The sequence below is a fragment of the Brachycentrus maculatus genome, unplaced genomic scaffold, assembly GCF_059751285.1.
Source record: "Brachycentrus maculatus isolate JH-2025_06_01 unplaced genomic scaffold, ASM5975128v1 h1tg000085l, whole genome shotgun sequence".
In the NCBI taxonomy this organism is placed as follows: Eukaryota; Metazoa; Arthropoda; class Insecta; order Trichoptera; family Brachycentridae; genus Brachycentrus; species Brachycentrus maculatus.
The window spans coordinates 70,447-97,373 of NW_028280839.1; the positions used below are offsets into that span (position 1 = coordinate 70,447).

Sequence of the window (26,927 nt, forward strand, 5' to 3'; positions counted from 1 at the left end):
TACAAACCTAATTGGACGCCTCTCAAAACCCATTGGACGTAACGCATCCAATTTGGACGCCTTACAAATTAAATTGGATACCTTACATATCAAAATCGAGATTCAATTTTATTTAAACCAAATAGGACGTTTTAAAAAACCAAATTGAACGCCTTTAAAATCAAATTGGACGTCATATTGTATTTTATAAATAAGTAAGAATTTTCAAAAAATAAATTCAAAGGAGTGCCAATAATTCAAAGTAATATTGAAAATCTTGTCTGAAAACTCGAGTGCACATCGCGCGCGCAGACTATGACAGGGCGCCGCGCAGGCTTGCCGACCTGACGACTAACGCACTTGCTAGTCTTAAGAATAAAATATGAGGGCAGGCATTCACACTGACGGTATATGTACATAGTACTAAAATGAATATATATTTGAAAACTCCAACTTTTTAATAATGTCCAATTTGTTTTGTAAATCGTCCAATTTGATTTTAAACGTCCTATTTGTTTTGATAATCGTCCAATTTAATTTGGTAAGTGTCCAATTTGTTTTGATAAACGTCCAATTTAATTTGGTAAGCGTCCAATTTATTTGATAAACGTTCGATTTAATTGGATAAGCGTCCAATTTGGTTTATTAACGTTCAATTTGATTTGGTGAACGTTCAATTTGTTTGATAAAAGTTTCTTTTTTTTCGATAAACGTCCAATTTGGTTTGTAAAACCTCCAATTTGAGGTGAAAAAACCTTTATAACGGTGCAAAATGTCTCCGCCTGACACAAGTTTGTATTATATTACTTTATAATTTCTGTCTTTACGACCTTCATCAATGGCAAAATATATTGTCGTCCAAAAAAGTTGATCCGAAGAAAGGAAAGTTGTGCACAAAACGGTATAGTACATAAATTAGTTTTCATGTTGTCGCGTGTCTGAATTGTTTAATACCTACTTAAGGAAAATGAAATAATATGGAAAAACTAATGTAGGTACCTCCTAGGTACTGGCAATACAACTAGCTTGAATTAACCAAAATTTTAGCTATTGAAACACATTAAAACACTTTATACAACCATTTGAAATTCGCATTTGACTTTAAATATATACTACAGGATATCATGCCGCAGGGTAGGCAGAGAGAATAGAACGCCACACCAATCTGTCTTTGCCAACATTCTTCGTCCCTTCCACGTTCATGCATCTCCTCATACATACCCGCCGATTATTCCAACTCCCTGACCGGACTTTGAGTGTTTAAAATACTTGAAAGTAGTAAGGTTTTCTTCCTACAAATAAAAGGATCTCTGCCAAATAAAAGCTTTCTCAATCCAACATTGATGGCTATTGTGAACTCATGTGTACTGATCATATAACTTGGGAGTTCCAAAAAAAATTGTAGCGTGGTTGTCAATCAGAAAGAATGATCATTTAACTAAGCCTATGATCAAATGACCTATGACGGTTGAAGTAAATGTCTGGACTTCCATATTCTTCTTCATCTATGTTAGAAAAAATTACGTTTTTTTTTTAAATTTATTTATTTAATTTTTTTAGGATTATTATACAGCTTATTCATCAAATAATATAATAATAATAAATACAATAAAAATCAAAGCTCTTTTTTATTTTTATGTAACGATCATACATATAGTATATGTGGAGGTCCTCACCAAAAAGTTGAATTTCCAATATTGCACGAAAAATTCTTTAAATGCAAATCTGTTCTACAATATTTAATGTATTCTTTTGAAATCTTAATTAAAGTTGCGACAAAACGTGACCAATCTGTGTTAAACCAATATGAAATCATTTAAATCGCAAAAAACGTAACAATTTTACAAGCTAGAACTCCTGATTACTTAAAATCATTTATAATGGAAATGTAACGTTTCAGTGAGGACCTCCACATATCGCTCTTTCCTTTCAACAACGTCATATTTAAAAAAAAAACTTGATTTTTCAGGAGGTCGATTATAAAGTTAAAAAATTATTATGAAATGTATTTAAAATAAATATCAACCCACTTATTGAACTTTTTACTGTGCAACAGATCTTTTTTAGGTATAACCTGACGTTTTTTTTCCATTTGAAAAATATTTACTATATTTAAAAAAATATTAAACAATACCCTTTCCTCGAAATGTGAAAATAGAAATTTCTGCTCTATAGCGGGTAAATATTAAGTTAAAAATATGCCGCTTTTGCTGGGATATAGTACATTTTCTGGGCATTCCGTTATAATATATAACTTTAATGAATTACTATTATTATATTGGCGTTTAAATTACGGTGATAATTGATTGTTTTATAACCAAAATGAATTAATTTAACATTCAATTCCTGTTTATTTGCTAGCCGTCCTAAATTAGCATTTTTGTATATAGTTCTTCCTTTCAAATTGTTTATTTGTACCAGGTATCTCTTAGATTCGAATCCATTCCCAGTAATATATTGTTGGCATGTTTTGTATGTTACAAACGTGTTATTCTTTTTAAAACGTGACCGCCGATTTTTAAAGACTTGTTTGAACGCGAGCGGCTTAAAAATAGGGGGTGATAGTTTCGAAGACCGATCCAATTACACGATTGATTTTCCACCCTGAGAGAACAAGGTCCGTCACATTCGCTGCAATGCAATGGGTATACTTGCTTCGATATCGACCGTTTACCGTGTGTTCACTTCAATGTTAGCTGTCAACACATACTATTATAATTTATATGTATAAGTATATAGGTATACTAACTTTAACTTAAAGTTATTTTGAAAAAAAACATATATCCAACAAAATGATTATTTAAAAATTTCAAGTCCCAAATATAGAATCCATTTATAAAAAAAACGCAATTTTTCAAATACTAAAGGGTGACAATTATTCAAATTTAACAAAAAATTTATCATCGAGATTCTCAAACGATTTTTCTACTCCAAAATACACCTACACCAAGCAATTTCAGCAAAACTTCAAATATTTGGCAATCAAACATTTCAATAAACTCCCTAAAAAATAAAAATAAAATAGATGATATAAAAATACTTTAAAAAAATTAAAGCTCTATACATTTGCAGATGCACAAGAGCACAGTCTCTTTTATGGAGAGGCACAGCGAATCGAAAAATAAAAGTTCTCCATATGTATAAATGATTCAAATGTATTATGTTATAAATAAAAATGTAAATATATGAAATGAATAAAAAAAAAATAAAAAAAAATATATTTATATATTTATATATATATATATATATATATATATATATATATATATATATATATATATATATATATATATATATATATATATATATATATATGTGTATATATATATATATATATATATATATATATATATATATATATATATATATATATATATATATACATACATATAAAGCTTTATTACGTTTTCGAAAAAGCACCTTAGCACTTTTGAGAAATTAGGGGGGCATATCGGGAAGAGAATACAAGTTACAGGGTGGCCAAGCGAGGTCAGGACAGTTTGCGTGACGGACCAAGATAATGTTACCCCTTCCACTACAGGGTGGTAAAAAACATGCACGTAAAACAATATCACATTGCACACTTTACATCTTGTTACAACACTTGTATTTAAAAAAAAAAGAGAAATATTTTTATTATTTACACAAATATTTCAACTTCATACTATTTCTGTGAGCCTTAGCGGCTCATTATTAGAAATAGGTATCAAATTGTGGTAGAGTGGGTTCGAACCGAGAAACTCTGACTTAAGAGTCCGCGACACTAATCATGGGACCACAACCCGACACGTGTAAAGTCTCCTTCCCTCCACAGTGCCTCCATCTGTCTGTCTCCATAGTGTAGTGGCTAGCGCGCTAGGCTACCATGCTGGAGGTCCCGGGTTCTATTCCCAACAGAGTCAAAATAAATATTAGTAATTTTTCAGTCTAATATTTATTTAATATGACCCTGGAAAGGTACCTGAAACGGAAGGTTAATCACCTTTCCTTCGTGTATTTAACGATCAGGATAATACTGCTTCTATACAATGCAGTGCCTTATGCACCATTGGGTGCGGATAAGTGTTAGAAGAAGAATTTACCGAATGCCTTGAAATTTCGACACCAACTTTGGATTCGAATACGCGCGTGTTTTTATATGAGTTTATATTTTTAGAAAAACACCTTTTTTTAACGCAATAACAGCTCCATCTGTTGAACGGAACAGCAATATACGTAATACTAATCATTGTTCATGGCGGACGGCATGCTACTAGATGCTACATAACATTTTCGATTGCATTGTTATTTCGTAGGTCTTTAATATTTTCTTTGTTTCACAAGCATTATAAAATGAAACATATTACAAATGTGTGTTTTTTGTTGTATATATATATATATATATATATATATATATATATATATATATATATATATATATATATATATATATATATATATATATATATCGTAGTCGTACAGGAGAAAGTGACCAACTGACAAAACGTAAAATGTTCAGGAGGGCCATTTAACCGTTTTTACACTTTTGTCATCAATTAAAAACAAAGAAATAATGTATTCACGATTGTGATTATTTTTGTGTGAAAAGAGGTGTTTGCTTATATTGAAATGAGTAAATAATATTTTAGAAAATTTACATCCTAAAGTTTTTAAAATTACTTAAAGAATTTGGTCACTTTTCCCAGGCAAATATCTATGAAAAAATTCAGATAGTCACTTTTGATTCTTAAAATGAGATTGGAAACGTTAGTTACAGATACAAAAGTTTATTTCAAAGCATTTTGTTTTATTAGTTTAAATTAAGAAAGAACCTTTTTTGGAAAATAAACTAGCTAGTAACATGACATTTTTTTTAAATAACATTTTTTTATTAAATATACAAAAAGTAAAGAAGTATTATTCTGAACCAGATTCAGAATCTAAGTTTGGTTCTGGTGCTCTGTCTTCTTTAATATTGACACAAAGTGATCTGTGCCGCCCATACCTATTCCCGTGGAATTGCACCAGTATTACCAGCAAATCTTTCTTCTTTTTCTTAGTTCTTCTTTGTATAAATAATTTAATGGAGGAAAAATTACTGAAAATCCTCACCCAAATACTGACAGAATTTTAAAATCTTCGTTGTACGAATACTAATGCATTTTTTCCTGGTCAAGTGTGCTTATGAGCACACTTGACAAGCATTTAATTTGCAAGCATTTAATTTGCAGCCATGAAACAATTTCGCTGTCTTTATTTTTATCGAGTTTTTTGTCATGTTTTTGGCAAGTGATTTGAGATCTGTGTATGCCTCCGTGGTGTAATGGTAAGCGTGTTTAGCTACCGTGCTGGAGGTCCCGGGTTCGATTCCCAGGGGAGGTGAAAATAAATATTAGTGATTTTACACTATAATATTTATTTCATATTACCCTGGACTGGTCCCTGGAGCGCAGGAGTGATCATCTTGCCTTCATGTAAGTAACGATCAAGATAACACTGCATCAATAAGATGCAGTGCCATATGCACCATTAGTTGCGGATAAGGGTTAGAAGAAGATTTGAGATCTAACATATAGTCAAATCTTAATTCATGTACATTATATAGATCTCTCTTTACACATTTTCATCAATAATTTACCTCTACTGGCCATTTGACTTCGAATTTAGTCACTTTGTTTCTCTAGAAACATTTAAATGTCAAATGTTTCATACAGAACTTAACTAACTTCATGGCGTTGAAAATTGTTACAACAGGCAATAATGTCAAACTGTCACTTGGTCACTTTTGCTTGTAAAGAAAATGAACATCAATGCAGTTAGTCATTTTTAACAAGTCAAAATATTATACTTCCAAATTTAAAATCGCTCTGGGATTTTTTTCAGGGCAGTATTAAGCTAGTAAGATGTCAAATAGTTGATAATCACGTTTTTGTAAAAACTGCAGTTGGTCACTTTCTCCTGTATGACTACGATATATATATATATATATATATATATATATATATATATATATATATATATATATATATATATATATATATATACATATTATATATTCAATCGTTTATGGGTTCTTTTACCCAAAAAAAAGTTTCCCCATTTTCAGTCCAGATTAATTTTTAAGATAAATCACAAAATGCCACAAAAACTTTAAATTAAACCCCTCGAGACGGTGATAAAATAATTTAGAGCTTAAATTATGAATAATTATTGTGTTTAGTCAGTTAACTTTTTTCTATGTTGGCAGGATCGTAGATTTCAGTTTCTAAGATCTCATAGGATTTTTAATGTTAAAAAAAAGGTATTTAATGACGTAAAGAAATAATTAGAACTCCAGTTTGAAATCACCCTGTACTCGGTATAAAAGACATAGGATGTATTTTAAAAAGTCAATGGGCGTCTTTAACCCTGACACGGCAGTGGGGGTAATAAATTATTCACCTCGAAAACATTCACGTGAGAGAATTAAACGTCTGTCAACTTGCAATGACGTTTGCAATTCTCACAAAGCTTATAAGAATGTATTAAATACCTCTACAACAAAAAAACTAGCTATTATTTTTTGACATCTCATCAAAGATGAAGAGAAATATGAAAGTCTGGGCATTTACGGGGCTGACGACCGTCATAGGCTGGTTTAAGTGATCACTTTACACACGTGTAACATTCACCAATTCTACCCATTATTGACAACCACACTACTCAAATTCTTGGAAGTTCTATATACATGAACCAATTTTGATGCAATTTACGCATACCCATGGAGATTCGCGCACCACTGATTGGGAAACACTGCCCTAGAGGGTTCGCTTCACTAAGCGTGTTAAGGTGAAAAGAAAATTAATTTAAGAAATGGGTGTGACTTGACTTAAATGTCATGCTTTCAAATCCACGGAAGGATATTGTCATTTGAATTTGTGTACAGAGGACATGATAATGGGCGATTTTAAAATGACTTAAATTCATAACAATAAAAAAATTCATTGTCACCACATTGAAACATTAAAAAAAATTACAGCATAAGACATACTTTTATAATTTTATTTATTGTTCCGAAAATTACAAATATAACACTTGTTTTTGAACCACTTGAGAATTATATTTTGTAACGGGTTTGAATATAAAATTTCATATTCATGTATATATTCAAACCCGGAAATGGATGCATTTTGCCTCCGAAACTAGTCGTAACAATATAATAATCATGTAGTAAAAAACAAGTGTTTTAATTAATTAGGATTTAACCCCCTGCCACAAATTAAAAAAAAATAATGAAATTCTTCACACAAAAACAATGAACTGTGTTGGACTGGTCAAGAATTTTGCCAGACATAAACTTAATTGAGAATCTATCGGCAATCTGTGAGAATCGGCTTTCTAAATTTGATTGCACTACGGTGGAAAAGCTCATTTTATCCATAATTCAGGTATGGTTCCGAGACGGAAGAATGGCATCCACGTGCCGAAATGCATATATATATATATATATAATAGATGCTAAGAAGAGTAAAATTTTTGATTCAGTCCAAATGTGATCATATAAAATATTACATAACTTGTGATATAACTAATAAACAAAGATTTTACAAAACTTTTTACGAAAATAAAACTAAAAAAGTTTTGTTTCAATTAATCTGTTCGATACTGGATATTTAACAAATCGTAGTCGTACAGGAGAAATTGACCAACTACCAAAACGTAAAATGTTCAGGAGGGCCATTTAAGTCACTTTTGCTTGGCAAGAAAACTAATATTAATGCAGTTAGTTATTTTTACCCAGTCAATATATTATACTTACAAGTTTAAAATCCTTAGAGATGTTTTCAGGGCAATATTAAGCTAGTAAGATATCAAACAGTCAATGACCACGGTTTTGTGAAAAAAATGCACTTGGTAACATTCTCCTGTATGACTACGAAATAAATATAATTAGGATTATTATTTTTTTAATAAGTATTTATGCGCGCACTATTTTAAGAATATCAAATTAGGTCAACCGTTGGGTAAAGTGTAATACAAGATCGTTTCATCCCTCAATTCGACCATTAATCACAAATATCCCATGTATCAATTTATCGAATACATATCCTGACCTTTCAAAGGGCACTTAGTGAAAAGGGCGAGGCTGTTCGGACGAGAGGGCCACCGTACTAACTGTCCGTACATAAGTACACCCAACGAGCGGCATAAGGTCACAACGGTTGTGCTAAAATACAGCCATGGATTTTCCGCATTCGGAAAACCTTTTCAATGGCCGCGCCTGTTGCAAAATAATCAATCAATCTATCAAAAGACTTGGTATTTTAACACTCATACTCCTATCGAGGGACGAGTAAAAAATATCAAGATTATTTTTGATATTTCAACATATTAATAGAATGTCACTTTGTGGTAGTAAAGTTTTAATTTTAATTTCATTTGGTATATACCACTATTCCTTGAATTAAAATTAAAGCAATTAGAATAAAATACTGTACACTCTACAACAAAAAATCAACTATTATTTTTTGACATCTCATCAAAGATGAAGAAGAATATGGAAGTCTGGGCATTTACGGGGCTGACGACCGTCATAGGCTGGTCTAAGCGATCACTTTACACACGTGTAACATTTACCGATTCTACCCATTATTGACAAACGCACTACTCAAATTCTTGGAAGTTCTATGTATCGTAGTCGTACAGGAGAAAGTGACCAACTAACAAAACGTAAAATGTTCAGGAGGGCCATTTAAGTCACTTTTGCATGGCAACAAAATAAGCATCAATGCAGTAAGTCATTTTTAACAAGTCAATATATTATACTTCCAAGTTTAAAATCCTTTGGGATTTTTTCAGGGCAACATTAAGCTCGTAAGATATCAAATAGTCAATGATCGCGTTTTTGTAAAAAAATGCACTTGGTCACTTTCTCCTGTATGACTACGATATATGAACCGATTTCGAAACAATATTCTTGAATCACTAGAACTCCGCTAGAGACATCTATTGGTGAGATGAAAAGAAGCTTTTTATTGAGCAGAAACTCTTTAATTAGTATGTGAGGTCCGAATCCTAGATTATAATCACACTCATGAGAAACGCCAGAAAATATAATTTTCATTTTTATTAATTAAGCTTACAATTTGATCAGATAATTTATTCACAACATTTTGATTTTGTGAACAAGTCTTTGGAATTATTTGAATTAATCTTAATTATTTGTACATTCAAATGTTATAATCTGTAGTATTTTCTATTCTTAAATTCTAATGTACAAGCGCTATCTGCCCATTAATTTTAAACGGCTGTATAAGGCTCAAAATTCTACCAGTATCACATGTCTGTCTTTGGTTGGTTGGAAGATATTGCCTTTAAGCAAAAAACCCGCCAATGTACATATATTCTATACAAAAAGTTAAATAAATAAATAAAATAAAAACATCTCATTAATATTTTTTGCAAATATTATATTTTGTGGCACATTTATAACATTGTTTTAAACCACTTTTATTTTTGATACTTCTCTCCCACCAGTTTCAGTTAGAGTACATATCCATCCCTGAAGATGACAAGGTTATTGTTGAAAACGGTTGGAGAAAAGTACCAAAAATAAAAGTGGTTACAAACACTGTTCTTGTTTTATTTTATAAAATGTGCCACAAGGTATTTGTCAAAAATATTAATGAGATGTTTTTATTTAATTTATTTATAATTTTTTGTATTGAATATATGTATATTGGGGGGCTGGAAGCAATATCTGCCAATCAACCAAAGACAGACATGTGATACTGGTCCAATTATGAGTCTTTTACAGCCGTTTGAAATTCATGGGCAGATAGTGTTTATATAGTTCTAGTTATTTTATAAAGTTACATAAAAAACGTTACAAAGATATATTAGTAGATTAAAACCAATATTTTTAGCTTTTCCACTTTATTTTTATTTGACCAGCCACCGGGTTTCGTCGTTACCGACATCATCAGACTGGTGATGTCGGTAACGACGAAACCCGGTCGCTGGTCAAATAAAAATAAAGTGGAAAAGCTAAAAATATTGATTTTAATCTAATAATATATTAAAAATGCAATTCCATCACGAAGTGTCAGTGGATAATATAAATCTGTTACAAAGATAATTTAATTAAAAACTGCGCCGACTGTTTTAGGGTGACCGTCGTTCTACAAATCAGTGGGTCACAAGGAGTGGTCCGCTAACCGAATCTAGATTTATGGAAAAATGGGACTACCCTCGGTTCTATTTCGAATAGAATTAATAAAGGAATTGGTCACTCGCGGCGTTTTCCATTAATTGAAAGTGAAGAAAGTTGACATTTAGGAAAGCATTGAAAGGTTTATGACAGTTTCAAGGTGTGTTTTAGGATATTTATAGTTTTAATCGAAAACCAACCAACGCCTTGTTTGGAGCGACGATTCTAAGCGATAAAATTAATCAAGTACTTTTATGTATTAATTTTTATATCAAACACAGATTTTTATTGAGTGTACTAAGTTGTATTTTATTAACAAAAACACATAAAATATTAATATTGTGACAAATGTTTCTAATAAAATACAACTTAGTAGACTCAAAAAACATGTGTTTGATTTAAAAATTAATACATAAATTAAAATGGAATTCTACAAATAACGCCAAATCAATTAACAAGTACTTTTACACAATAAAAAAATCCATCAAAAAATCCAATAACACCATCATTGTTATATTTCTAGAATAAAAATTAGTAGTTTCTTTTTACAGAAATATTGTATTAATATTTACAGAAATATTGTATTATCATGGTGCTTTTCTTTCAATTGTGATAGAAAAATTGGGATGAATATTTTTTGATTTTTTAGTAGGTAATAAACTAACCTGCATGAGTTCGGACATCAATCCGTTGACTAGAAACTTTTGTTCTGAAACCATCTCTGATGAAGCTTTATCTTCTCTCGGACCTAAAACAATGTTATTATAGATAAATTATGTTTTTTTACAAATACAAGTATATTGTCAAGTTATTAATAGTATAAATATTTTTTATTTAAAATCGACTCAATATACTTGTTTGGGTATGAAAAAACAAAGAAACGACATTTTAAATTACCAAGTCCCTCTTAAAAACTGAAGTAACTTTGCCATATTGATTTTTCTTTTCAGCACTTTGTTTTTATCTTCAGAATACTTTTCAAATTATAAATATTCCTTTGCACACACACATTTATACCATTCATAAGTATAAATAATAAACAATGAGTGTAAGTCCCTCTCCAAGCACAAGAGCTTAGTCTCTTTATTGGAGAGAAACAGCGTAACTAGTATTAATATATGAATATTAAAAGTAGAAATGTCTAACAAATAAATTAAATTATAATATTTTTTTAGTATTTTAAATAAATAAAAAAATATATGCATGACAAGAGTTAGGACAGTGGTCGTCAATCTATTAACCGTGGGTAATTGAATTACCTACTACGACGTTTTGAATTACTCCCTACATTTATAAATATGATGATGATTTAAAAAAAAAATTAATCAATGAAAATAACAACAATATTAAAGTAAAAATGTTTTTTAATCAAACTTTAGATCAAACTTAGACATCGGTCTACATTTTATTCTAGACCTGATGATAGAATGATTATTTCGAAACCGGTATTCATGAAGTAGTTTTTTCTTAATTTTTAAAAGTGGTATTACACAAATGGAACGATGAAGGAGAGTATTATATTACCATTATAAAAAGTAAACAATGCTATTAACATATAAACTTTAAAAAAATATATATTTAAACTTACATGTACATATATGTTACATTTTATGAATACAAAATTTTTCTTTTAAAAAGTGATAAAAAAAAAAAACTTTTACTTGATTATCAACAACAAAAAAATCACGTAGTGTCTGAAAAGGTTGCCGACCACTGGTCTAGGCGGTAAGGTGTTGTTACCTTCAGTGTAGCGAAAAGCGGCGGCGCCAGCCAGCGCCCACAGCAGCATTAGGGTGGCGAGCCCCACCTGCGAAAAGGCCCAGCGCCCGGCGAGACCCAGCGCCGGCCGCCAGCCGCTATTGTGTGCCAGCCGTCGGGGCAGGACCCTCAATCTGTGCGGACAAATCGAGTCATCTTCACATTGGGTACAGTAAGGCACAGTGACTGCGTCGCTAGCTAGTACACCCAGCGCCCAGACAGGGTAACAAAATGTAACTGCAACGATTTGAGTTTGTTCAAATACTTGTTCACAAATCTGGATTATCTCCAATTAATCCTATAACTCCTTTAATTGGAGGTAATCCAGCTTTGTGAACAAGTATTAGGACACACTCAAAATGTTGTAAATAAATAATCTGGGCGAGTTATAAGCTTAAATGATAAAAATGAAAACGATATTTTCCAGCGTTTCTAGCGTATATATATATATATATATATATATATATATATATATATATATATATATATATATATATATATATATATATATATATATATATATATATATATATATATATATAGATGTATATATATATATATATATATATATATATATATATATATATATATATAAAGATGTATATATATATATATATATATATATATATATATATATATATATATATATATATATATATATATATATATATATATATATATATATATGCATACTAATTTTACTAACATTTTTGTATATTTTTTTGTAAAATAATCAGTTAATATGATAAAATCACCTGTAGGGCGGGGGCGGCCACACTTGGACTGATCGCGAAGTCCTCGAGCTGGTCGACTGGTCCTTGTAGCACTTGATCTCCTGAGGGGGTGTCACCATCGTTGAAACGTCCGGCAGATGATAGGAGTGGTGAATGCTATATCTGAAACGAAAAATCATTTAATATCGTAGTCGTACAGGAGAAAGTGACTAACAAAACGTAAAATGTTCAGGAGGGCTATTTAAGTCACTTTTGCTTGGCAAGAAAATAAACATCAATGCAGTTAGTCATTTTTAACAAGTCAGTATGTTATACTTCCAAGTTTTATATCGCTTTGGGATTTTTCAGGGCAATATTAAGCTAGTAAGTTTTCAAATAGTCAATGATCACGTTTTTGTAAAAAAAAATGCACTTGGTCACTTTCTTCTGATGTATGACTCGATATGTACGTATTTGGGCACGCTCAAAATGTTGTAAATAAAGTAACTGGTCAAAGTATAAGTTGCATATAAGATTAAAATAAGATTTTCAGGCGTTTCTCAGTATGTAAAATAATCCGAGTTCGGATCTTGCTAACAAATAAAAGGGTATTTGTTAAATAAACGCTTTCTAAATTCTATTACAGATATAATTTATATTTGAAACAATAACTTTGTGATTTTACATTTTATAATTGAAATTAACTATAAAATCACTATAAATATTAAGTGATTTTATAGTGATTTTAAAACAAAGTTATATTTTAATTGAATCAATTATAGGTGGATGTTGTGAACTCAACTCACGGAACGTGATGAGATGTATCATGTATTCATGACTTCTGAAATTTGAATAGCGTGATTGTCAATTACGGGTAAAATAATGGATGAAGCGAAAAAATTGTCACAAATTTAATTTAATTTTTATGTGTTTTTAACAATAAAATAAAATTTACTGGACTCTAAAAATCAGTGTTAAATTTTAACATTTCGTATTAAAATAAAAACATGGAGTTTTAAAAATTAAACGTAAAATTTATAAATAGAATGATGGATGTTGGACGTGTATAATGTGATCAACTAACTAGCCTACGACAGGTCACAAGCCCTGTAAATATTCAGACTTTCATATTATTCTTCTTCTGTGTTGTAAAAATAACTCTTAAATGCAGAAAACTCAACAACTATTTGGACACCTTCAAAATGTTGTGAAATGTTTTATCTTTAAAATAAAAATATAACTTTGTTTTAAAATCACTTAAAGTATTTTATTATTACTTATTATAATGTCTACCGGTTTCGAAGCTAACCATTTCTTTATCAAGACTGATTAATACTAATGATTAGTATTAATCAGTCTTGATAAAGAAGCGGTTAGCTTCGAAACCGGTAGACATTATAATTAAGCTATAACAAAATGTTTTTAGTGATTTTAAAACAAAATAACATTTTAATTATAAAATGGAAAATCACAAAGTGAGTGCATCAAATAAAAATTATGTTTTATTTTTAACGTAAGATTTGCTTAGTAAATACCACTTTTATATCGATTTATTCAGATAGTGGAATTTACTAAGTAAAACTTAAATAAAAAATGGATAGATTTCAGCACAAAGTGACTGCAGATCAATTTGTGAAAATATTTTTTAGTTAAGAACTATCAAAAATTTCAGCTATGATCATTATTTCAAGCACTTGATTCTGTCACAAATCACTCGCTATTGTTATAGCTGTTCGCTTGAAATATGACATAAATAGGTACAATCATCGCAACTACGCCAAAATACTTATTTCCTCTACATTGTAATAATAATTTTTTGTGTGTCAAACACTATTTGAAAAGGCGATTGTCTTGAAAAAATTAGGTTACCAACGTCAACATATTACACGGCTACGTCATCTTTACGATTCAAAGGTTATTTGAATTAAGATGGGAGTCCAAGTTTACAGATTACACATTTCCTACGATGTTATTTTTCCTTGTTTGTTGGCGACGCTATTTTATTTATTTATTTTCAAAACATATTACATACATAAGTCATATATATGATGTTCCCGATGAGTAATTTTTATTTCTCATTTCGGGATATGGGATTAAGATTAACAAGACTGGAACACAAATAATATAGATACAAAAAAGATTTTAAAAAATAACCAAAACTAATACATGTCAAAATGTAAATACAATAAACAGATATAATAAATAGGCATAAGAAGCATATTTAAATGAAAAAAAAAAAAAAATCATAAAGTAAGAATCATTTTAAATTAAAAATGAGAAAATATAAAAAATGAGAAAATATAGCAAATGAGAAAATATAAAAAACATAAGGTAAAAACAAAATAAGAAAAAATGACTAAAAACACTACATATATATCTTTCCATAAAGTATTTTTTCAGACCATTTATTTTGGATCCTCGAATGGGTTCTATTTTATATATGTCAGGCAGCTGGTTAATTTGGGTATGGGCAAAACATAATATTTTAAAGACCTTACTCCAAATTTAATAGTGTTTATGTTTTAACTAGCAAAATAAAATAAACAATCAGACGAGCTAGTTTCAAACCCAAATTTATGGATGTGAAGAATGTGCTAAAGAAGGATGTCGGCTTCCGTGGTGTAATGTTCAGCACGCTCGGCCACCGTACTGGACGTCCCGGCCTCGATTCCCAGGGAGGGTGAAATAAATAAAAGTGATTTTTTCTTAAGTGATTATCATTATCTTCATTATATCAACATCTACGTCATTATGAGAGTCCTTGAGATATTGTAGTATTTTATGAAAACTGCATTTTTAAATTTTTCAAAATTATTATACCAACTTCGTAATATGGTTGTATGACTATATTAAAAAAAACAACAAAATATAATTTCTAAAGTGCTTATTTAAATCTAATGACAATAATAGAGTTAATTCCAATGAAAAGGTATCTTAAAAATGATGAGGAATGCATCGAAACATGTATCAAAATAGATTTTAAGAAATATTGGTATTTTCCAAGTAAAACTTAAATGAAATATAAAAAAATGTAACAAAATAAATATTTAAGTTTTGCACTGACATTTCTTGACGGAACGCATTTTACAGAATAAAATAACAACTTAGTATATAGTTTTTTCCACATAAATTTATTTGACCAGCGACCGGGTTTCGTTGCAACCGACATCAAAGCAGTTTCTATTCAATAAAATAGTATGGAAAAAATTGGATTTTGATAGGAGTCGCAGAGAAAATGGAAATAATAAAAAAGTAGAAAAATTATTTTAGATCCTTCTTGCAACTTACTAAAAATTAAAACTAAGTATAAAAGAGGTATTCATAAATGAATAATTGAGATAGATAGATCTGAAATAGATCACATCTTTGTCGTATTTGATTGCATATCATAAACAATTTACTGTCATAGTTTTATAAAAAAAAAGTATTGTGAAATGAGCCTTTGGCACAGAAAAACTCAGTGGCACAGAAAAAATCGTACATTATTGTAATTTGTTATTATATGTATGATGAAATACATAAAAAAATTAAATACAAAACGGGTGGATTATTTCGTTTTTTTGCGTGTTGAAAAAGCAAGATATTTTTCAGTTTTTAAATGAGAGGTTAAATGATTTCACTCCCCTCTTAAGTTCTGCTATTATTCACGAATGATTAAATTAGATACGCTGATTAATTCAGCATTAAGCAAAAATTGGGAAAGCAAGTTTAAAATATGAAGGTCTGTTTTTATATATGTAGGTACCCACCTCTTAAATTCTATGGTTGTCCAATAAAAGTTTTAATAGAGAAGATCAAATATACCATTAAAGATAAAAAAATGGCATGGTTTTTGGTTATTGTCAATATCTGATCTTTAACTTCGTGTCATACCTGTCGGAATGTATTAAAAGTGAGCTCACACATCATGCTATTGGCTCATAATTCATAATACATATTATCGTGACTCACATTTTGGAAATATGCATATGGTGTAACTTACACATAATGATGGAATTACATACATATTATATGGTTACGTTATTTCGTTAATTGATTCGGCAGTCACTTTGTGGTAATATCTATCAATTTTAAATTTAACTTTTACGATTTATTAAAACCTGTCGTGACACGTGTTTCGATGAATTCAACATCATTATCAAATATCTTAAGCGAAAAATTGAGAGTTCATAGGAAATTGTGAGGTAAATTCTCCGTCAATGTGAATTTTTAAAGGAATGATCCAATCCATGTATGACAGATTTAAAAGTAAGCATATAATGTAGAAAATAATGTAAGGCTGAGATACGACAAATTGAAAAGATTCAGAAAGATGTTTTGAGGTGATCTGGGCACGTGGAGCGAACGAACGACGAGAAAATGCCTAAAAGAGTAAATTTGGCAAATGGTGAATGGGTGAACAGAACGGCTAAGAAAGGATTGGCATAACCAAATTAATCAGAACCTAAAATTTGGTCTTGTCAAAAGCGTGCGAGTATGAGCTTGATGGCATGAGTGACTAGATGTATGGATGTAGAGGAAGCTAAGACTTTACAGCGTTCTATCCTCTATGTTTACCGTTATAATGAAGCGCGATGGTTGTAGCTATAGCAGTAAGATTCTTAAAACTTAAATGAAAAAAAAATCAGCGAAATTATAAGTCAAACGAATATCGGATAATAGTAAGGATATTGAAAGCTGTCCCACCGCATTTCCAGATCTGATACAGTAGCTAATATAAGGATAATGTACAATAGTTAATATAATTTTTTGTCATCTCATCAAAGATGAAGAAGAATATGGAAGTCTGGGCATTTACGGGGCTGACGACCGTCATAGGCTGGTAATTATAAGCTAAATAATAAAAATGAAAATGGTATTTTCTGGCGTTTCTCATGTGTGTGATTATAATCCAGGATTCGGATCTCACATACTAATATAAGAGTTTCTGCTTGATAAAAAGCTTCTTTACATCTCACCAATAGAAGTCTCTAGTGAAGTTCTAGTGATTCAAGAACAAGGTTTCTAAATTGGTTCATATATATAGAACTTCCAAGAATTTGAGTAGTGTGGTTGTCAATAATGGGTAGAATTGGTGAATGTTCCACGTGTGTAAAGTGATCACTTAAACCAGCCTATGACGGTCCTCAGCCCCGTAAATGACAAGACTTCCATATTCTTCTTCATCTTTGATGAGATGTCAAAAAAAAAAGAAAATAACTCCTGTAATTGGAGATAATCCAGATTTTGTGAACAAGTATTTGGACACACTCAAAATGTTGTACAATAGTTAACATGATGACATGTATGCATACCTGATTTCTGGTGTTGCTTGCTTCTCTATAGACAATCGTCTCTCCGTCATCCTTTCAGAAGATCCATCTCTCGACTTCCTTCTTGGAGGAACCAGGGATCCAGACTTGTGACTTCCATGCAAAGAATCCAATAAGGGTACCGGAGAAACTATTACGTCATTTCCATTTACCTCATCGATCTTCAATTTGCTCTCCATTTCTGCATACCTGTTATTCATATCCTTGAGTCCCCTTATTACTGGTTTTGCACTGTGTTCATTTTCAATTTCTATCAGTTCGTTTTTATGTATCGGGTTCCCCAATTCACTCGGGTAATTTAAGTCTCCCAAACTTGGTTGTACGTCGTCGCGGTAAGGAGAATTTGGCTCCGTCGACAGGTCGGAATCTCTGCTGGATTTGAACGCCTGGTTGTCCATGCCGAGTCGAGGAGATGGAGGGCGGTGAGACGATGATCTTCGCGGAAGAGGATACTAAAAAGAAAATAAAAAAAACTTTTAATTTGATGCCTGATCGAGGTAAGATAAGGTCTGTTGTAACTCCTGTAACAAGGGTGGCCAACACACAAAACCACCAAATGAACATTCTATCGTGCATAGTTCGTATCGTATCCCATATGTGGGAGTATTTCACTATCCTGACAATTTCAAGACCCATAATGGCATCAAATAGTAAAGACGTTGGACTAAAGAAGAGAAGAGTTGTTACTCTGAGTTGTTACGAAGAACTGAGATATTTTTAAGACAGATGGACCATGAACTATTTTTTCGTGAAATTTAAAACATAGCCAACATGCCTGATATGCAATCATTCTGTTTCTATCTTGAAAAAATATAACATTAAACGGCATTACGAGGCAATAAGTTTGAAAAGTACCCAATAAAGTAACTAGTAAATATGTTTTTATAATATATATATATATATATATATATATATATATATATATATATATATATATATATATATATATATATATATATATATATATATATACATACATATATATACAAATATCTTGTTTGCTTTGAATAATAAAATAAATTTTGTTTTAAGCCCGGTAGGAAATTTCATTTCTACAATATGGCCCGGCTACTATAAATGTTGGCCACCCATGTCCTATAACGTCATTAGACTAATAATCCTTAAAACTAGCAAGTGCGTTAGTCGTCAAGTTGGCAAGCCTGCGCGGCTCGATGTTATAGTTTGTGCGCGCGATGTGTACTCAAGTTTCAGACAAGATTTTCAATACTACTTTGTATCATGAGTACCACTTTTTTTTATAAAATAACTTCCAATATGTTTTGTAAAACGTCCAATTCGAGGTGAAAAACCTGTATCGAAGCTTTGTTATTAAAATTTAAAAAAAAAAACATTTTTTTATATTCGAATAAACATACATTTTTATAAACCTTTTTTTATGAACCAAATCTATATAAATCTCACTTGTGTGCTTTTGGAAAAAAGCTAGAAATTTCACTAATTCTGAATTGATGGCAGCACCATCAGTCCAAATTCAATATCTATTTTTATAACAAGTAACATACGAAAGGAATATTATGCAAAATTTGTTCCAATGTGGATGTTCAATAATATGCAGAATATGAAAAATAACGTCACACCAGTGTATAAAGCGATCACTTAAGCCAGCCAGTGCTAGTTCATCAGTCCTGTAATACTGAGATATCCATCTTCCTTAGGATAAAAAATATAGAGGCTTCATCTCAGTTAAAACATCTCTCCATAATGTATATTAAAAAAAAAACATTATAAAAATATTTTATGGTCATAGTTTGAGATGAAGTGCATTTTTATACATGAAGGTAAATAGCAGATAGGTAATTCATTTTTTCCGCATCTGCCACGGTAATTACCGTTTAATTCAGTATCTAATTATGTTATCTGACATACAATACACTTGTACAGTTTGAAGCCGGTATCCGTCGCGTACACAAGTTTAATCTTGCACTATAAAAAACAGTTTAACGAATCGATTTGATGGAACAGATTGCTTTATATCTGTATAAACTTACACCGATTTACTACGAATATATACAATAAGCCCCCATATAACGTTGAAGTAGGTACCGCGTTATCGGAGGGAACGTCATAAGGGGTTAATGTTTTAAATTCTATTTTTACATTTTAACCAGTCTAAATGACTGAAATGAGTCATTTTTAAAGAAAAATACAATTTTAACACATAAATTTCCATGCTCTATAACAGGGGCTCCCAATCTTTTTCAGCCCGCGGCGCACTGCTTAGTATTTTGTTACGGCGCCCTACATTAGTAAGCTATTTGGAATAGATACAGTGACTATATATAGGGTCTTTCAATAAAGATTTTAAAACTTTCACAGTTATTAGCGACCATATTGTTGATGCTGCATCTTTGTTTTATCGCACACTTTGTTTTATCAAAATTTAAAGATAGAAAGCACTTTATGAAAGATCCCGTATATATTATAGTTGAGAGAAATAGGTACCTACAATACATAATAGTAGTTGGGTAGATAGGCACAAAAATTGAAACATCCATAATTTAAAATTGAGTTTTATTATATGTATAAGAATTCAGAATTGAAACAGAGAACAACAAAAAAGACTCACGGCACCCCTCTTTACTTTCTACGGAGCACCAAGGCTGTAGGATACTGTGAATGGTAATGCAATAAATATGAGATTGAAAAATCACTAATATTTATTTAAAACCCATAAGAATTGAACCCGAGACCTCCAGCATGGTAGCTAAATGCTCTAACCATAACAAAACAAGATAGAAATATAAGAAAAATCTATGATAGCCTTTCATTGCCTAGAAAGAAAGATTAATAAATAAGGTTGTAATTCATTATGTTTGAGCATTTTTGATGAAAGTGACGAAGGAATATTTAGTTTTTAATTAAGGGAAATGAGTCGTATGAAATAATTCGTTTGTTTGTGGCACTTGTCATAAAACTGTCACCGCGTTCGGCTGACAAATTCGCCCATCAATTATTTATCGTTTACATTAATTAAAAACTGTTTTTTGTCATTTTGTAGATACAAAATTCTGTTTCATCGTGTATTTTGTTGCAGTTTGTAGATTAAACATTAAATATTAAAATAAAAATGTGATTTTAATTTGTTTGTAAGAGTTCAAAATCAATGACATTTAGTAACAAGAAAAGATTTGAACGTTACTTAATCTTTATTTACACATTTTAAATATTAATTATACTATTTCTAAAAACATATTGTTGCATATGTTTGATGCATTGACATTATTTTCAAACACCGTATACGGTGTTTATTTTTTTTTTTAAAAAATGTCACAATATTTTTTAAGTGGTTTTCACGAAATTAAACTTAAATTAAAAATAGATGGACACTCGTATTACTACAAGCTGACTACTAAATATATATATTTATATATATATATATATATATATATATATATATATATATATATATATATATATATATATATATATATATATATATATATATATATATATATATATATATATATATATATATATATATATATATATATATATATATATATATATATATATATATATATATATATATATATATATATATATATATATATATATATATATATATATATATATATATATATATATATATATATATACATAACAAAATACAGTGATCCTAGCTAATAATACAGAATTGTGTCTATATTCTTCCTTCCTCTAACCCTCATCCACACCCGATGGTGTATAGGGCACTACAAAGGCGGACAAAAGGAAACTTTTACGTTATTTTTTTAATATTTTACGTTTGATACCATATATATCTGTTTGCAATCAGAGGGTAGATAGTACTTGAACATTAAAATTTAAAAAAAAACAACAATTACAAATTGATGATAATGAATGAGAAGGCAAAGAAAAAAGGAAGTTTAGGGAAGTTTAAGGAGGTAGAGGGAAAAACTAAGGGAGGAGATTTGATGGACAGTTAGGATTCTAATGATTAATAGTAATGTCTCAAACGTTTCTTAAAAGTTATTAGAGAAGGCGCAGTTTTTACAAGGAGGGGTAATTATCTATGTTGAGATGTAAAAAATGTAATAATAAAAATAGCTAGAATCATAGGCTTCTCACTTCGCTCACTCCTTTCAACAACGTCATATATCAAAAATCCTCAATTTTCAGTTGTGCATGTTTTCAGAATGCCCAGAAAATGTGTTATATCCCAGCAAAAGCGGCATATTTTATACTTAATATTTACCCGCTACAGGGCAGAAAGTGTTATTTTTGCATTTTGAAGAAAAGGTATTGTTTAATTATTTTTTTTAAATATACTAAATATTTTTCAAACGGAGAAAAAACCATCAGGTTTTCCCCAAAAAGATGTGTTGCACAGTAAAAAGTTCAATAAGTGGCTTGATATTTATTATTAATACATTTTATTATATTTTTAAACTTTGAAAACGATCTCCTGAAAAAATTAAGTTTTTTGATATATGACGCTGTTGAAAGGAGTGAACGACTTGTCTACGTTGATGTACGTTCTATGCATATATGGATAAAAAGCAAGTTTCACACACAACTATAGCATAATTCACCTCCAATCGATTATGACGTCACCTTACCCCGTTGAATATTTAACTCGCATTCAACATGTTTGCTTGGCCTCCGTGTACTGTGGTCAAGAATGTGATACACTATTCACTAACCGCGCGAATATGAAAAAAAATTGCTCTTAGAAATATTTAAAATGAGCTTTTGAAAGATATTCATACTATAGGCGGTATTCAGCGTTCTTGTTAAAACTTTGACCTTGTAAGGAAAGTCCATACAAAAAACGGATTAACCATATTATCATCCATTTAAAATAATAATTTGTTTAACATATTTCTATCCTTCGTAATTTTCTATATTTAGTAAATTTCTGTAGTATAATGGTCAGCACGCTACCGTACTGGAGGTCCTGGGTTCGATTCCCAGGGGGGGGGGTTAAAAAATATAACTTATTTTTACACCGCAATATTTATTCAATATAACCCTAGACTAATTATTAATATATGAAGCGGAGGGCTGATCACCTTTCCTTCATGTGGTAACGATCAAAATAACACTGTGACAATACGGTGCAGTGCCCTATGCACCATTGGGTGCGGATGAGGGTTAGGAGAAGAAGAAAATTCCTGTAGAATTGTTTCATGGATTTTAAGCACAAAGCTTAAAATCCATGAAAAAATTCTACTCAATTATTTATCATATGTCAAACGAAATGCCCGAAAGAGGAGATGCCGAAAGACAGAGTGGCATGGCTTTCTAATCTCTCTGCCTATCCCTGCAGGGAAGCGGTTTGTTGGTTAGTTAGTTAGTTTAGAAGCAGGTTGTACAACTTTATTGCAAAATATACTCAAAATTCTTTTGACCAAAAGAGGCAGGGGCGTGCATTCCATATAGGCAGAAAAGCAGTGCCTATCCTAACTTACTCGCGTGACATATAAAAACCCAACCTATACCTACCCTACCTTACTAAGTATTACCTAATTTACCTTACTACCTACCCTAATTAATTCTTTGTCCACGCCTCTTAAAAGACGTATGTGTTAGGTGTTGTTTAATGAGTTTCTGTATTTTAGATCTTGTAGTTCTGTGTACGTTTCCATAAAGTGAGTTAATATCTTATATTATTTATTGATTCGGCATAAACTTTGTGGAATGACATGTGGATTCTTTAAAAAAAAAAAAGAATATACCACTTGATGAGTTTTGTTTATAAATACGACTAGTTGCGAAAACTTACAGATGTTTTCATCTTCTGGTAAAAATAAAAACGAAGGAACAAAAATATATTTAGGGGTATATATAGGTTAATAAATATAGGGAAGGGGGGGGGTTAAAATATATATTTTGTTCGTTAGATTAAATTTTTACCAGGAGATGAAAACATCTGTAAGTTTTCGAAACTATCGTATATATAAATAAAACTCATGAAGTGGTATATTCAAGTGTTTATTTAAAAAAAATAGTTAATATCTTAATGAAATGTGAATTATAAAAAAAATACTAGTTTTTACACAGTTAATGCCTAAAAAACTTTTAATCATGTTTCGACAGTGGTGGTGCCTTGCACGATATTCCACTACGCCGTTAGTACGGAAAAAAGTTTTCATGAAGTTTACCTGCAATGATAGCGTAATTTTTTATCTATACAGGTAAGCAGCTTGGCAAAGTTCCACGAAAGCCGCATTGAAAAACCGAACCGAGCGTATGATTGGAAATAATTTACTCTATAAATTTTCTAAAGCTATCGAAAGGGTGTGATTTAATTTTATCAGTCAGTCTTCCAAGATGAAAATCTTAGTATTTATTGATTTATTTTTCAAAACATATTACATACATAAGTCATATATATATATTCCCGATGAGTAATTTCTATTTCTCATTTTGGGACATGGGATTAAGGTTAACAAGACTGGAACACAAATAATAAAGTTACAAACAGATTTTTAAAAAATAACTAAAACTAATACATGGCAAAATGTAAAAACAATAAACAGGTTTAATTAATAGGCATAAGAAGCAAATTTAAAATAAACATATGAGAGAATATAAAACAACATAAGGGAAAAACAAAATAAAAAAATATGACCACATATATTCTTTCCATAAAGTATTTTTTCAGATCATTTATTTTGGATCCCCGAATGGGTTCTATTTCATACATGTCGGGGCAGCTGGTTAATTTGGGTATAGGCAATATATTTTAAGGACCTTACTCCAAATTTATTAGTGTTTATCGGCTGCACATGTATTTTGCTATGTGCTCGTGTATTATGATTATGAATTTCTTTGTTAAAATCGGTATGGTATTGCTGAGAGTCGTTTTAAACATTATTTGAGGCATTGTATTTGTATTACATCTTAAAGCGTTGAAACATGCGGGCTTCAAAACTATCGTGGAAGAAACTTCTGAAAATATTTTATTTTTTTATGTCTTTGCCCACTAATAGCATACAATAATTAAATAAAATACCTTTAACATAATGTGAAACAACATTTTGAGTGTCTCCAAATCCCTTTTCACAAATCTGTATTCCCCCACTTAGGAGTTTTTTATGTTGATATAGACGAAGAAGAATTTGAATTTCAAATAAATTTATTTAAAAGTGAACATAAGCATGATAAACTTACATTTAAGGCGTATTATACATCTATTTTTTTATTATTATTTTAAAGGAATAACCCGCAAAGCTTCTATTTTAGATGCTTGTCTGCAGTTTGGATAGTAAGGATAGGGAAGGTAAATGTAAAAAATACATTACAAACACCCAGACCAATTGAAAATAAATCTTTCTTGAATTCATTTTGTAATTGGCGGACTCGAACCCGCGACGCAAGTTTCGCAGTCGAGCGTCTACCTAACTTCACCACGGCACCTTTTTAATGACACAAATTAAAAAAAAAGTAAGTCCAAAGACTCTTGTTAAAGTTGTAGAAGAATCCCGCTTCGGAATACCCCTTCAGACACATGGAACAGATGAATGAGTAAAAATATGGATGTCTGGGTATTTACAAGGCTTAAGATCCGTCATATGCTGTTTAATTTGATCACTTTATACACGTGTAACATTTACCACTCTACCTATTGTTGACAACCGCACTACTCAAATTTTGAAACTATTTCGAAAAAATAACTGATCAAATTATAAGCTACATAAATAATGAAAATCATGTTTTCAGGCGTATCCTCGGATGTTATATACTTCGGGTAGAATCATGCATAAATAATATTAATAAAGGGTAAATTTTAAGCATATTTATTAAAATATAAATTTTTCTAGGCTTTTAACTATTGTAGTCTGGCTAATTCTAGAGAAATGCGATGTAAAAGATGCGTGGATAAAACTCATAATAATTTTTCATTAATTGATTCGACAGTCACTTTGTGGTAAAATCTATCCATTTTTAATTAATGTTTCACTTGGTAAATATCACTATTTCTTAAAATCTACTGTGACACGTGTTTCGATGCATTCCGCATCATACGGTGTTTGAAAATGATGCGGAATGCATCGAAACACGTGTCATAATTAATTTTAAGAAATAGTGGTATTTACTAAGTAAAACATTAATTTGATTAATTTGGCAGTCAAGCCTTAGTTTGTTAGTTAATGTGTTGTTTTTTTTTAAATCTTATTATTAGATCACGTCAGTCATAATGATTGATACAAATATTATTACTATATATCGTATGGCTAAGCGCTGGACTTAAAGGAGAAGTTTTTTTAAAAATCTTAATTTTAACTTTTAATGACGAGATGCCAATTATTTGCCGGTTTTTCCTAACGATGTGTTTATAAACACTAACCATATGAATCCGTTTTTATTAAAACTTTTTTCGATTGTAAAAAAAACATGATATCATAGTTTAGATCCGGTTATATATTTATTTCTAATATTCGCAACGTGTTGGTAAAACATGAAAAATGAAGTTATCAACATTTGGAACCATAAGGCACAACATTCAATTGATGCGGTGTTGACTTAATCGTTAATTTCATAAAGGCAAATAGGCCCTGATTTTAAGTTGCTTGTCTGGGATCCATAAATAAATAAATCCACTGTCCGATATGATAAATAATATAATATTGTTAATAAAATTTGCCCTCCTCCACAGTGTAGTGGTTAGCGAGCTATGCTACCATGCTGGAGGTCCTGGGTTCGATTCTCAGGAGGATCAAAATAAATATTATTAAAATGATTTATCATTCTAATATTTATTTAATATGACCCTTGACTGGTTTTTAAAGTGGATGGCCGATCACCTTTCCCTTGTATATTTACATCCTTCTATACGATGCAGTGCCCTATGCACCATCGTGTGCGGAGAAGGGTTAGAAGAGGAAGAATTATACATGTGTTAATAAATAATGATTAAAGAAAACACTTGTTTTTTTACCACTTGAGTTTTATTATAGACTACATGTTTCAGAAGTTAAACTTCCATCATTCAGGTCTGTATAATAACTGTTATTATACAGACCTGAATGA

At 30.5% G+C, this 26,927-nt stretch overlaps 1 protein-coding gene across 1 annotated transcript in view; it reads right to left on the bottom strand.

Annotated features, from left to right (window-relative positions):
* The window catches only part of LOC148310901 (uncharacterized), a 56,039-nt gene that overhangs the window by 11,997 nt on the left and 17,115 nt on the right, over positions 1–26,927 (bottom strand). The window contains exons 2-5 of the mRNA XM_088257567.1: positions 17,913–18,382; positions 12,661–12,801; positions 11,888–12,039; positions 10,813–10,895 (exon numbers count right to left, since the gene is read on the bottom strand). Coding sequence (XP_088113693.1) covers positions 10,813–10,895; positions 11,888–12,039; positions 12,661–12,801; positions 17,913–18,382 — 846 coding nt within the window. The remainder of the gene's footprint in view (positions 1–10,812; positions 10,896–11,887; positions 12,040–12,660; positions 12,802–17,912; positions 18,383–26,927) is intronic.